This window comes from Camelus bactrianus, chromosome 13 (genome assembly GCF_048773025.1).
Source record: "Camelus bactrianus isolate YW-2024 breed Bactrian camel chromosome 13, ASM4877302v1, whole genome shotgun sequence".
In the NCBI taxonomy this organism is placed as follows: domain Eukaryota; kingdom Metazoa; phylum Chordata; class Mammalia; order Artiodactyla; family Camelidae; genus Camelus; species Camelus bactrianus.
The window spans coordinates 48,378,149-48,389,726 of NC_133551.1; the positions used below are offsets into that span (position 1 = coordinate 48,378,149).

At 54.5% G+C, this 11,578-nt stretch overlaps 2 protein-coding genes across 6 annotated transcripts; one reads left to right on the plus strand and one right to left on the minus strand.

Annotated features, from left to right (window-relative positions):
• The first annotated feature begins 215 nt into the window (after positions 1–215).
• On the plus strand, positions 216–7,165 carry ELOVL1 (ELOVL fatty acid elongase 1). 4 transcript variants are annotated; one of them, XM_074376656.1, is made up of 8 exons: positions 216–239; positions 4,952–5,011; positions 5,193–5,383; positions 5,561–5,641; positions 5,770–5,826; positions 5,916–6,021; positions 6,109–6,245; positions 6,420–7,165. In XM_074376656.1, the coding sequence occupies exons 2-8, from the start codon at positions 4,966–4,968 to the stop codon at positions 6,639–6,641; spliced, it is 840 nt and encodes a 279-aa protein (XP_074232757.1). In that variant the 5' UTR covers positions 216–239; positions 4,952–4,965; the 3' UTR covers positions 6,642–7,165. The 4 variants fall into 4 exon arrangements, with proteins under 4 accessions (XP_074232757.1, XP_045376164.2, XP_045376163.1 ...); XM_045520208.2 differs by lacking the exon at positions 216–239 and adding an exon at positions 1,971–2,399; XM_045520207.2 differs by lacking the exon at positions 216–239 and adding an exon at positions 3,401–4,357.
• A 176-nt stretch (positions 7,166–7,341) lies between these two features.
• On the minus strand, positions 7,342–11,469 carry CDC20 (cell division cycle 20). Of its 2 annotated transcripts, none has more exons than XM_010959732.3 (11): positions 11,319–11,469; positions 10,956–11,183; positions 10,701–10,849; positions 10,516–10,612; positions 10,210–10,338; positions 9,916–10,112; positions 9,709–9,803; positions 9,301–9,529; positions 9,013–9,138; positions 7,999–8,116; positions 7,342–7,603 (listed from the first exon to the last, which is right to left on the minus strand). In XM_010959732.3, exons 2-11 carry the CDS (start codon positions 11,134–11,136, stop codon positions 7,425–7,427), a joined length of 1,500 nt encoding a protein of 499 aa, XP_010958034.1. In that variant the 5' UTR covers positions 11,137–11,183; positions 11,319–11,469; the 3' UTR covers positions 7,342–7,424. The 2 variants fall into 2 exon arrangements, with proteins under 2 accessions (XP_010958034.1, XP_045376159.1); XM_045520203.2 differs by having other exon boundaries at positions 10,956–11,210; positions 11,319–11,428.
• Between the last annotated feature and the right edge of the window lie 109 nt (positions 11,470–11,578).

The following is an 11,578-nucleotide window of genomic DNA, read 5'->3' on the forward strand; positions in this document are numbered from 1 at the left end:
TAATCTGCTTTTTTTTGTTGCTAGTTGGGGTTCATCCAAAAGCTTCAGAATAGTGCTCTCAGAACAGTGCTTTGCACACAGTAAACATTTAGGAAATATTTGTTAAATGGATGCTCATGAATCTATGTTACAGGTATATGCCTTCTTGCTTCCCCCCTTGTCTGTGAAATGTTGAGATGAAACATGCTGAGCAATCTACCTGGGTCATCTTTCATCTTCACAACAATCCTGTGAGACAGGTACTGTTGTTGTTCCCATTTTCTGGAGGTCAGCCATTTACATAAAGTCCTACAGGTACTAACCAGAAGATTTAAATTCAGGTCTTTGGAGTCAGGTGTGTCCCCAAAGCCACTTCAAGTATACCTGGAACACATGAGGCTTTCAGTAAACATTTATTGACTCAACGGATACTGCCACCCCAAGGGAAGTAGAAAGGCTTTTGAATTCTTACTGTCTTCCGTTCTTGACTCTGGGTCCCTGGATCTCTCTTGTCTTTCTTACATTGTGTTATTCACTCTAATATTCACTCAGCAAACATCGTGGAGGGTCAGATGAGCCAGACATTGGGACAGATGCTAGAGACAGATGACTAAAAATGGGTCCTGCTGAGAGGAACTTATAGTTAGGAGAGGGGAGGAATACAGATAATTGCATTGCAGTAAGATTGTGGGAGCAAAGTAAGGGAGTGATTTGTTGCTTGGGAGAGCTGCTTGGTCCTTGTGTTGAGTTAGGGAACAAGGCTTGGAGGGTGGAGGGGAGGCTGATATCCTTGGGAAACAGTTCAAGCATAGGATGTGGCCCAGGAGAGCAGCACAGGTAGAATGGGAGGCTGAGGGCCAGATCAGGTCGGCCTTAATGTACAGCGCTACGAAGTTTGAGCCTTTTGAATGGTTGAATTCTTTGGCCATTTCCCTTCTAGGGTAGGCACTAATAGTTTAGATCATGGCTGTACTTTGGTGCTGACCTCTTAACTCTAAGACTAAACTTCCACATAGCGACATCCCACCATTAACAAACACATTGCTTGTCCCAAGCCACCACCCCTTCTGAATTCCACATGTACATCATATAATCCTGTGAGCATTTACTGGATCACTCTATGCAAAGCACTGTTCTAGGAGCTGCTGGAGATACAGATTTCATTTTGCTAAAACCTAGTCCTCACCGGCTATAGTTCAGTCTAGTTGGTGATTGTGTGCAACAGGGAGGGGAGAGTGCAGGAAGCCAGATAGACAGTGAAGTATACAGTGAGGGTCCAGCTGTCTCAGGGAAATCTCCAGCGTCTGCTCCTCCAGTCCCATCAGTTTCCAAACCTTCTTAGGTCGGGGTGCTCTCTTATCTGGTCTCCCTCCAGTACTCTCATCACACTGGCTGCCAGAATGAAGTGATTTGACCAGACAGTAAACCCCATGCAAGGACAGCATGTGCCTTGTTCATTGATGTGTCACCAGCAATCAACTCCATCTTACACGTGGTAGGATGTTGATAAATATGTGAAGAGTATTAGATAATACAGGCCTGACTATAGCCTCCTGAAAACCCTTCATTGTTTCCCCTCTGCTTCCAAAATAAATCGAACTGCCCCATTTGGCGTTCAAGACCTCCTACCTTCAGCCACAGTTGGCTTCACTTCCCTCTCTTTCCTTTCACTACCTGGAAGGCCAGTGTAGCTGGTGATTCACTAACTTCTGCTCCAGGCTAGTTGTATTCTCTCATCTCCACTCCACAAAATCCTCCCAGCAACTCCTAATGCTAGTCTCATCCAAGTTTACAGGCTCGTAGTGAAGGCTTCCCTCCGCAACTGCTCCCTGGGGCTGAGACCTCCCAGCCTCACCTAGTTGGCGGCTCTCGCAGGCTGCCTCCAGCCCACCCCTCCCGTCCCACCCTCTAGAGAGGGAGCTCTTTGAGGGAAGGGCCGAGCCCTGGAACATTTCCCAGGTTCCTAGGCTGCGTGGGCCGGCCACCAACAGAAGCTGTATGGGTCGTGTTGGTGGATTAACCCCCGGAGGCCCAGAATGAGGCCTTCCAGGGGCGGAACGTCAGGAAGACGCAGGGTGCAACTCTGGCGGGCGGAGGCGAGGCCGCGCGAGCTGACCAGGCGGGCTGCGATGCGGAGGGAAAGGGTGGGGAGCCTGGGCTGGGCGTGCTTCCTGCCAGGGCATCTGGCGGCCCGCCCCTGCCCCCGCCCCTCAGGCCTCAGAGCCTGGGCTGGACGGCCCCTCCTGCCTCCGCCCGCGGCCCAATCAGCAGGCGCCCCCCAACCCGGCCCGCCCCCTCCTCCTCTGGTGACAGAAAGTCGGCTCAGCAGATGAGGAAGTGGCAGGCAGGCTGGCCCCGGGGACTCTTCTCTGGCCCTGCTCCCTCTGAGCCCTCCACGACTGCCCGCCTGGCCCCCACTGGTGAGTCTGGACCTTCCAGGGCGGGCTCGCCACGTGCCGGGGCCCCTGCCCCGCTGGCCCGCCTGACCCGGCCCTGCCCTGCCCTGCCCAGGCTGTGGGCGAGGCTGATCCTGGGGAGAGTGGGTGGGAGGTCCTAGCTCTCCGGGGCTGGGCCTCCCCAGCAACCTCCCTCCCGCCTGGCCCCCATTTGCTTAAACCTAGGCTTTTCTCCACCACCTCCTGGTCTAGCCCCTATGTGCCTCCTACTCCTCCTTCCCCTTGGCTCCTTTCTCCACCCCCACCTCCCCCTTCCTTTGCCTGTCTCCTTTTCCCTTCCATCCATCTTAAAGGAAGCAAGGACCACACTGTTTCCCTACCTGTAACACACCCAGATTCTCCTCAAACTTGGGGAGAGGTTCTTTCCAGAAGCCTTGAGCCAACCCTGATCTGCAGGATGTGTGTGTGGTGCTTGTGGGGGGAGGTGAACTTGGGGATGGTAGCTGGAGAGACCAGGAGATAAGTAGCTGGCGAACTCACATGGTCAGGGAGGAATCGAGTGTGGGAGCACATGCTTTGGGTGAGCCCTACCCCAGAATAAATGACCAACAAAGATCTGACCGTGAATGAATGAATGACAACTGCTATCAGTGAAAAGAGATCTGTCCTGCTGCATGACCCAGGGCAGGTGTGTGTCTGCAAAACTTGTGGTTGGGTTCATTCACCTGCAGGTGGGCTGTGGGAGTTTGTGTGACTGCATTTACCAGTGACTCACATACATGTGAGGAAACCTGCGTATGGACCCGCCGTGTGAGTGTAAGCATTTGCACATGGTAATGCGGGACCTGTAAAGGAGTGTTTGTGAGTGTGGGTGTGGGTGTTTGCCAGTGTGAACGCAGTTAGGAGTAGGCCTGAGTGTTAGAAACCATGCATGTCAAAGTCCACGGAGACTTGTCCGGGTGGTGTGTCAGAGGAGGGCAGTTTTTCCATCGGGAGGTATGTGGACTCTGTGTGTGCCTGGGTATACTAGCCACTGGTGAGTTGTCGTTGGGAGCTGGGGAGAGCCGTGTAACAGGAGATATATGTACAGGAGGCCTAGGGGCCTGACCATGGTAGGGCAGTCGTGGGTCAACATGGAGGTTGGGGGAGCATCTGGGAGCTGTGTGTGCGAGGGGCGCAGGTGCAGCCTCCGTGGCCGTGTCAGGTGTGTTCTTCACTTCGTCCCTGCACAGGTGGTTCTCCGGGTAGAGGGAACCTGGCTGACTTGAGGGCAGGCAGCTTGCAGAGCATTTGCTGCCCTGGCTGTTTGGGGAATGCCTTGTCCCTCTGGGACTGCCTCTGAGTCCCAGGCTCTCCTCCATCTGGGCGAAGGCTTTTGTGTCCCTGTGAGCCCTCCCCCGACATTCCTTTTGGGCTCTGAGGGGAAGAGGGCCAGAGGGCCAGAGGGCCGAGCTCATGAGGACCCCTCCCTGAGGGAGGGGAGGATGCCTGAGACCTCTCCCACTTCCCATCTCCTCACATGCCACTGGCTTCCCTGCCCCTCCCTGGGAGAGAAGGGTGATCATACCCATTCTGAAGTAGGGCAAACTGAGAATTTCTGGCTAGCTTAAGAAAGGATGCTGGGTGTGGGTTTTCAGCAGTTCTCTTTGGGCCAAGACTAAGGCTGGGGATGGAGTCCTGGGATGTTTCTGGCTCAAAACCTAGAACCTTAGCTCATCTGACTGGCCCAGGGTGGGTGGGTGTTGAGTCTTGGGCTTTACTTGGCTTTCTCAATCCTGGTGGGTCCTCCAGGCACTGACCTGTGGCCTGGACCCACCCTCCACCCCGTGTGCTCAGTCCAGCGGGGGCGGGTGAAGGGCGGGACTGCTGCCAGATCTAGTCAGACAGGTGGAGCTGCCAGGGCAGGAGCCTCAAAGAGCCAGGCTCCTGCAGAGGAAGGGCGAGAGGAGTGCACCGGAGACAGATGAGAGGAGAGGCTGGAGGTGAGAGCCCAGGAGGACAGAGGAGAGCTGAGGGGGTGTCTCGACAGGGAGAGGAGGAGGGGACAGCAGGGACCATCCCGGGAGGTGAGCATCCTGAAGTGGGACAGAAGAGGTTGAAGGGGAGGGTCCCTGGAGAGAAGAAAGACCCAGAGCTGAGAGATGGAGATGTGAGAGACTTTGGTGAGGAAGGGAGAGATGGCTCATTCTGGAGATGAGTTCTCTGTTGGTGAGGGTTAAGACTTTCTGGAAGGACTCCAGAAACTGAGAGTTCTCGTGGAAGAAGAAGGGAGGGGAGGTCAGGAAGTTAAATCCCTGGAGAGGACCAGAGAGTGAGGAGAGGAGAGTAAGGTGTGGAGAGGAAGGGCGGAACAGCCCTTCCCAGGCAGGCAGGATGTACAGGAAGCAGATGCCCCTGCCAAACGGCCTCCTCCTACCCCTCGTCCCCAGTCCCTAGCAATTCCTTCTTCTTGCTGTTCTGTGAGGTGTGGGGTGCTGTCCCGTCTGGTCTGTGTCCTGTCTGTGGGTCAGGGGTGAAGTTAGGGGAGGGAGAATGCAGTCGGCCCAGTCTGACACTCATCCTCCATACCTCGCCAGAGTCCTTAGCCAGGATGGAGGCTGTTGTGAACTTGTACCAGGAGATGATGAAGCATGCAGGTAAGATGCTGTCCACCAGCCCTTCCTCCATCCCACCCTGAGATCCTTGGATCTAGGCTGTCTCCTAATGGAGAGTCCCTACCAACCCCTGACCCTTTGTGACCTGACCTCATGTCTGCAAACCTGGTAGGGACCCTTGGACCCTGTGACCCTTCCTGACTCCTTTGACCCTTATTCACAGATCCTCGGATCCAGGGCTACCCTCTGATGGGGTCCCCCCTGCTAATGACCTCCATCCTCCTGACCTATGTGTACTTCGTTCTTTCACTTGGGCCTCGCATCATGGCCAATCGGAAGCCCTTCCAGCTCCGCGGCTTCATGATTGTCTACAACTTCTCACTGGTGGCATTTTCGCTCTACATTGTCTACGAGGTGGGCCCCTGGGATGCCTAGGCTTTAATGCTTGCTGGCAGGATAAGGGGCGGGCCTGAGGGCCAGAGCACGTCTTCTATTTTCCAGACAGGCTCAGATCCATTTCTTTATCTAGATAAGGGAAGAGATTGGGAGAGGGGAGGGAAGTCTAGTGATCTAACCTACACCCCTTCGTAGTTCCTGATGTCTGGCTGGCTGAGTACATACACCTGGCGCTGTGACCCAGTGGACTTTTCCAACAACCCGGAGGCACTGAGGGTAAGTAGGGACAGGGGCCAGATCCTGCCTTGGCAGCATGGGACTAGGAGCAGTTTGGGTGTGACCAGTGCTCATGGACCAGCTGGGGAGACTCTTGGGGGTCCTAAGGCTGCTCTGACTTCTTGCAGATGGTTCGAGTGGCCTGGCTGTTCCTCTTCTCCAAGTTCATTGAGCTGATAGACACGGTGAGTCATTACAGGAGATACGAGAACTTGGGGGGAGAAAGGATTGAGAGGCCCTGGCACTGAAACCCCTTTCCTGACTCTTCTCTCAGATCATCTTTATTCTCCGGAAAAAAGATGGACAGGTGACCTTCCTACATGTTTTCCACCACTCAGTGCTTCCTTGGAGCTGGTGGTGGGGGGTAAAAATTGCCCCAGGTGAGTGGTGAAGGCCACTGAGGGAGGAGGGATGACCACTGGGAATGAGGCCGGACTCTCCTGACCCTGTCCATTGTCCATTCACAGGAGGAATGGGCTCTTTCCACGCCATGATCAACTCCTCTGTGCACGTGGTCATGTACCTGTACTATGGATTGTCTGCCCTTGGCCCTGTGGCTCAGCCCTACCTTTGGTGGAAAAAGCACATGACAGCCATCCAGCTGGTGAGGGGCCTGGGCCTGATCTATAACCATCCCAGCATTCCTGGTCTGGACCCTACCTTTATCCAGCCTACCTCCTCTGCCCCCATTCCTCCCCACTCAGAGTTCTTTCTCTACCCCTTCCCTCCAGTCCTCTCACTGTTCCCTCTGACCCTTCCTTGCCTTGCTCTGTCCTAGATCCAGTTTGTCCTGGTCTCGCTGCACATCTCCCAGTACTACTTCATGCCCAGCTGTAACTACCAGTACCCAGTCATCATCCACCTCATCTGGATGTACGGCACCATCTTCTTCGTGCTCTTCTCCAATTTCTGGTATCAATCTTACACCAAAGGCAAGCGGCTGCCCCGTGTACTTCAGCAAAACGGAGCTCCAGGTACTGCCAAAGTCAAGGCCAACTGAGAAACATGGCCTAGCTGGGCGCCCACCTAAGTGCCTCAGGACTGCACCTTGGGCAGCATCTGTCATTGTCCTCCCCAGCTACACCTGTGACCAGAGCTCATGTGATCAGGACTGAGCTGGGGGACAGGCCCTCTGCTCCCCACAGCTGGTACACAGGGACCACTGCTTCCGTTCCTCCCCCACTTCTCCCGGCCAGCCCCAGGGATGTGGCCTCACCGCCCTCTGCCGCTCCAGAGCAGAGCTCGGGGCCTGGAAGGGCTGGACACTTACTTTCCCCTCCCTGCCTTACACTTGGGAGAGGAGCACTCAGGGCTGGCCCCCACCAGGGTCTTGTGGCCTTTTTCCTCACACTGAAGAGGTCAGCAATAATCTGTCACTATGGACCCAGGCTCCCTCCTTGTCCACCTCACACTGAAGCAGGAGCTTCTTGGCCAAAGGTCAGGGTGGGTGGGAGGCCTGGGAATATAGCCTGTGGAGGCTGCTCACTCACTTATGTCTCCATTAAAAGTGACAGAGGTAACCACTGAGGCTGTGTGTGTACATGTGTGAACGGAGGAGGTGGGGTACAAAGCCGGCCAGCCTGCCTGCAAACAGGAGGGATGGGCAAGGCTCCCACAGGGTGACTGTTTCTCGAGCTCTCTGACCACAGTGGAGAGGGAGCCCTTGGGAAGGCTGTGGGGACAGAGGTCATGCAAAGAGAAGAGAGGGAGACGTGACTTTATTAGAAAAAGTAAAAAAAAAAAAAAAAAGAAAAAAAAGCACAAAAAACTGGTGAGTTGGTTCTCAACGGATGCCTTGGTGGATGAGGCTGCTTTTGGCTGCATTGGCCTTTTCCCGCTCCCGTCGCCGTGCAGGGTCCAACTCAAAGCAGCGCCACAGCCGCAGGGTCTCATCTGCTGCTGCTGATGCCACTGTAGCTCCATCTGGGCTCATGGTCAGACTTAGGACCCGGGCTGTGTGACCTGGGGCACAACAGGGGGAAAAGGGAGAGCAGTACCTATGAAGGTAGATACCTATAGCCCTCCAGGTCTGAAAGCTGCCTAGCTTTTTTGGTTTTTGGTTTTTTACGACAGCTTTATTGAGATAATTAACAATTCACATACTACAAAATTCAGCCTTTTAAAGCATACCATTCATTAGCTTTTAGTATACTCACGAGCTGTGCAAACATCATGACAGTAATTCTAGAACATTTTCATCACTGCATAAAGAAAGTCACTCCCTACTACTCTGCTCCCAGCCCCTAGCAACCACTAATGTTGTCTCTCTCTGCATTTGCTGCTTCTGGACATTTCATATAAATAGTCATACAATAAAGGTGGCCTTTTGTGTCTGGCTTCTGTCGCTTAGCACCTACCTTTGAGCTCAGCCACCTTGGCCATAGTTGGGTACTTCCAAATAACCAGCTGGTTCTGGGCAAAGCCATGGCCTGAGATGAGCTCCTTGTAGTGGGAAGACCAGAGGATGGAGCACACCTGTGGAGAGGGGATGGCATGGGCATGAGAAAGGGCCAGCGCCACTCAAATCAGAACCAAGTCCTCTCTGGTGTTAGGCACCCTGCCAGGTGCTATGGACTCAAACTTCAATGTTCGTCATCTTTACAAAAGCCTTTTGAGAGTTGTAACTGTTATCCATTTTACAGACAAGGAACCAAACAGAAGGAAGTTCAGCAAGTAGCCTAAGATCACAGGTTAGTAGGTGAGAGAGCCAGGATTTGAACTCTTGCCCCAGAGCCCAAGTGTTGAGTGCAGGTTGCATGCATGAAGGTGGGAGGAGGGGAAGCCAGCAGTGGTTGCTGGAGGGTTTCTCCAGCAAGGGCCTCAAGTATTCTGACAGATTTGGATTATACATGGAAGGTGACAAGGTACCATCACCGGGCTGAAGGGGGACAGTAACAGACCACCCGGATCAGTGCAGAGGACAGACTGGAAGAAACAGAGTGCTGAGACCAGTACTGCAGGAAGGAGGATGAGGCCGAGGGGAGGGGTGAATGATATTCTGAGGTAAAACTGATACATCTTGGTGACTAGGTGAGGAGGATGAAAGATTCAAGGTTTTTCAAATTTCTGAGTAGTGTCCCTCTCAAAAAACGTAGGAGGAGGAACATGTTTCAGGGAGGCAAGGGGAAATGACAAGTTTAATTTGGGATATATTAGGGTGGTGCCACCTATAGGACATGGGGTTAGAAATAAGCGGTCTGTGGACTGTTGGAAATAATGGGTCTGGAGCTCATGAGTGAGCTCTGAGTTAGCAGTTTGGAAATCATCAGGGTATAGAGTTGTGAAGCCACTGGAAGGGACATGGTTGTCCAGGAAGACTATATAGACTAGGAACACATCTGGGAGTGAGAGGCTGGAGTAAGGAGGACTACCTGGGAATGGGCATCCACAGCACTCAGACAGGCCCCAGAGCAGACATTCCAGATACGAATGTGTCGATCACTGGTGCCCCCTCCAGTTGCCAGGACATTGGACTGCCAGGGACACCAAGCTACAGCCTAGGTGGGACAAAGGTGGGGTCAGCAGGTACTAGAGTGAGACAAAGAGCTATACAGGAGTTACAGATCAACCCAGTCCCATCCTACCATCCCATCTCCCCTTAATAGTCCCCAGGTTCTGGGTGAGAGTCTGCAGAGGCCCCAACCCAGCCCCACTCTCACCTTGACAGCCCCTTGATGCTGGGTGAATGTCTGCAGAGGAACCCAGCCACCCTCTCCAGGAGCACTGGGCCACACGTTGACCAAATTATCATTGCCACCACTGGCTAAATGTCGTCCATCTGGGGCCCAGCGCAGCCCACACACTTCCTGGCTGTGGCCACTCAGTGTGGCCACATGGTGTTCTGCTACCCGAACGTCATGGTGGTGGATGTGGCCAGAGCGTGAGCCACTGCAGGAGGGAAGAGGGAATCAGGCTTTGCGGCAGTGCCAAATGCTGCCAGCAGCCAGAGTTAGAACTTTGGAAATCATCAGGGTATAGAGGTTCAGTTTGGAGGTATACAGTCAGTCTGGGAAGAGTGAGCCAAAACCACAGACTGATTTGGTAACAGACTAGCAAAATCCACTGACCTGGACAGGATATAGCTATTCCAACAGAGGGAGCCCACTCGGGCAGAATGACTGGTCATGTTTCGAAGTCGTTTCTGCTGTTGCACATCCCATAGCTACAGAGAGCGAAGACCATTAGGATCAGAGATTGGGATTTAGCATGACCATCCTCCCGCTGTGCCTGGGTCTGGGGGGACAGGGGAGCTGCAGCACAGGGACAAGTCTCACCTGCACCTCAGCACTGCTGGTGCCCACAGCCAGGTAGTTGCCCTCTTTGATCCAGGATACAGAAGACACATAGTCCCCAGGCTGCTCCATTTGCAGCAGCTGCAGGATGTCACCAGAGCTGGCACTCCACAGGTACACACTGTTGTCCAATGCCACAGCCAGTACATTCCCAGAGCTCCAATCCACAAGGTTCAGGTCTGCCAGAGAAGGAAGGGAAGCACATGAGCTACCTTGTTTGCCTAGTTCCTGAGCCCTCTTTCTCTATCTACTGGGCAAGGAGAAGGCTGCACTCACAGTAGTCATTCCGGATTTCAGGGGCATCAAGGATCCGGTCTGGCAGGGAAGGAATGTAACGGCAGGTCTTCCTGCTAGAGCCGGGTGTGGCCTTCTGGCTGTAGAGTACTTTCAGTCTGTTCTGGTAACCTGTGGCAACAGAGTGGGTCTAGACACTGGGAGAATTGACACCTCCCCCAGCTCCTCACCTGGAGGGCTGGATAAGCACCTTCTCTCCCCTCAGTCTTAGGTGCCAAGAGCAGACAGGCATCTCCCCTGAGCCGGGACGATGGAACAACATCTACCTCCAAGAACTTTAGGTCTTACCCTCTGGGGCATTTTGTGGTTTCCCACTGAGCCGAAGGATCTTGGCTTCCTCTACATCAAAACCGTTCAGGTTCAGAGCCCAGGCTTTCTGATGTTCCTGGCACATAAGAGTGGTGGTGAGGCAAGTGGTGTTATCCAGATTACACAAACAGGTCCCCTGCCTTAAGCCCCTTTGGGACACATACCTTTTTGGTGGGCGTCTGGCTGTTTTCGGGCTGATTCTCCTTGCTCAGGAGGAAGCTGGCCACCTCCATCTGGGAAGCACTGCGATGGGGGATATAGCGGTCACCGCCAGGTTTGCTGGGAGTGGTCTGAATCTTGGAGCTGGATTTCCCTGGGGCAGGGAGAGGGAAACCAGACAATCTGACCAGGCTCCCGTGGGAGGAGAAAGCACTCAGTCTTTCCCTCTCCCTCCCGGTGTCCCGCCGCACCCCACTGACCGGGAGTTCGGCCCGGGGTCCTGCCAGCGCTATGAGATCGGTTGGCGGCCCGCATGGGCGAGGGGGCGGGCCCCGCGGCTTCCTTGGCTTTGCGCTGCCAGCGCGCTGGGGGTGCATTGGGGATGGGTGTATCCAGCTGCAGCAACGAGTGCAGGTCACTCTCGAACACGAACTGGGCCATGGGAGCGTCTGGACTGGGAGAGGTCCTTGCAGTGGCTGCCGGCCGAGCTTCGGAGGAAGAGAGATGATCGTGCTCTGGGACGCCCGGCCCCACAGTCAGGGCCACCCAGGCCGCAGCCCCTCCTGGCCCGACACCCCCGGCCGCGACCCCACCCCGGCTCTCTCGTCCCAGCTGCCTCTCACCGTCAGCTCACAGCAGGTTCCGATCCCGGACCAGCCTTAACAGTGTGGACTGAAGCTTCTTAAACTCTCCGCTCCGAGCACTCATTGGCTCCTTCAAAACTCAACTGTCCCAACCGTCGCCCTCTTCCATTGGCCTCCACGGCAGGGGGGCGGGTCTTCCGGGGGAAGTCACAGATCTCACGGGAGTCCAGCCGTGGAGCGGGATTTGAGGGTGAGACAGAGGCAAAGGCAGGTCTTAGAGAACCGGTGTCGGATAGTGG

Excerpts from the sequence above, each read along its gene's own strand:
- ELOVL1 (XM_045520208.2), top strand. The coding sequence starts at position 2,309 with ATGAGGAAGTGGCAGGCAGGCTGGCCCCGGGGACTCTTCTCTGGCCCT. Across the intron at positions 2,400-4,951 it reads TGCCCGCCTGGCCCCCACTG|AGTCCTTAGCCAGGATGGAG; the intron begins GTGAGTCTGGAC and ends ATACCTCGCCAG. Across the intron at positions 5,012-5,192 it reads GGAGATGATGAAGCATGCAG|ATCCTCGGATCCAGGGCTAC; the intron begins GTAAGATGCTGT and ends CCTTATTCACAG.
- CDC20 (XM_010959732.3), bottom strand. The coding sequence starts at position 11,136 with ATGGCCCAGTTCGTGTTCGAGAGTGACCTGCACTCGTTGCTGCAGCTG. Across the intron at positions 10,613-10,700 it reads GCCAGACGCCCACCAAAAAG|GAACATCAGAAAGCCTGGGC; the intron begins GTATGTGTCCCA and ends CTTATGTGCCAG. Across the intron at positions 10,339-10,515 it reads ACCACAAAATGCCCCAGAGG|GTTACCAGAACAGACTGAAA; the intron begins GTAAGACCTAAA and ends CTGTTGCCACAG.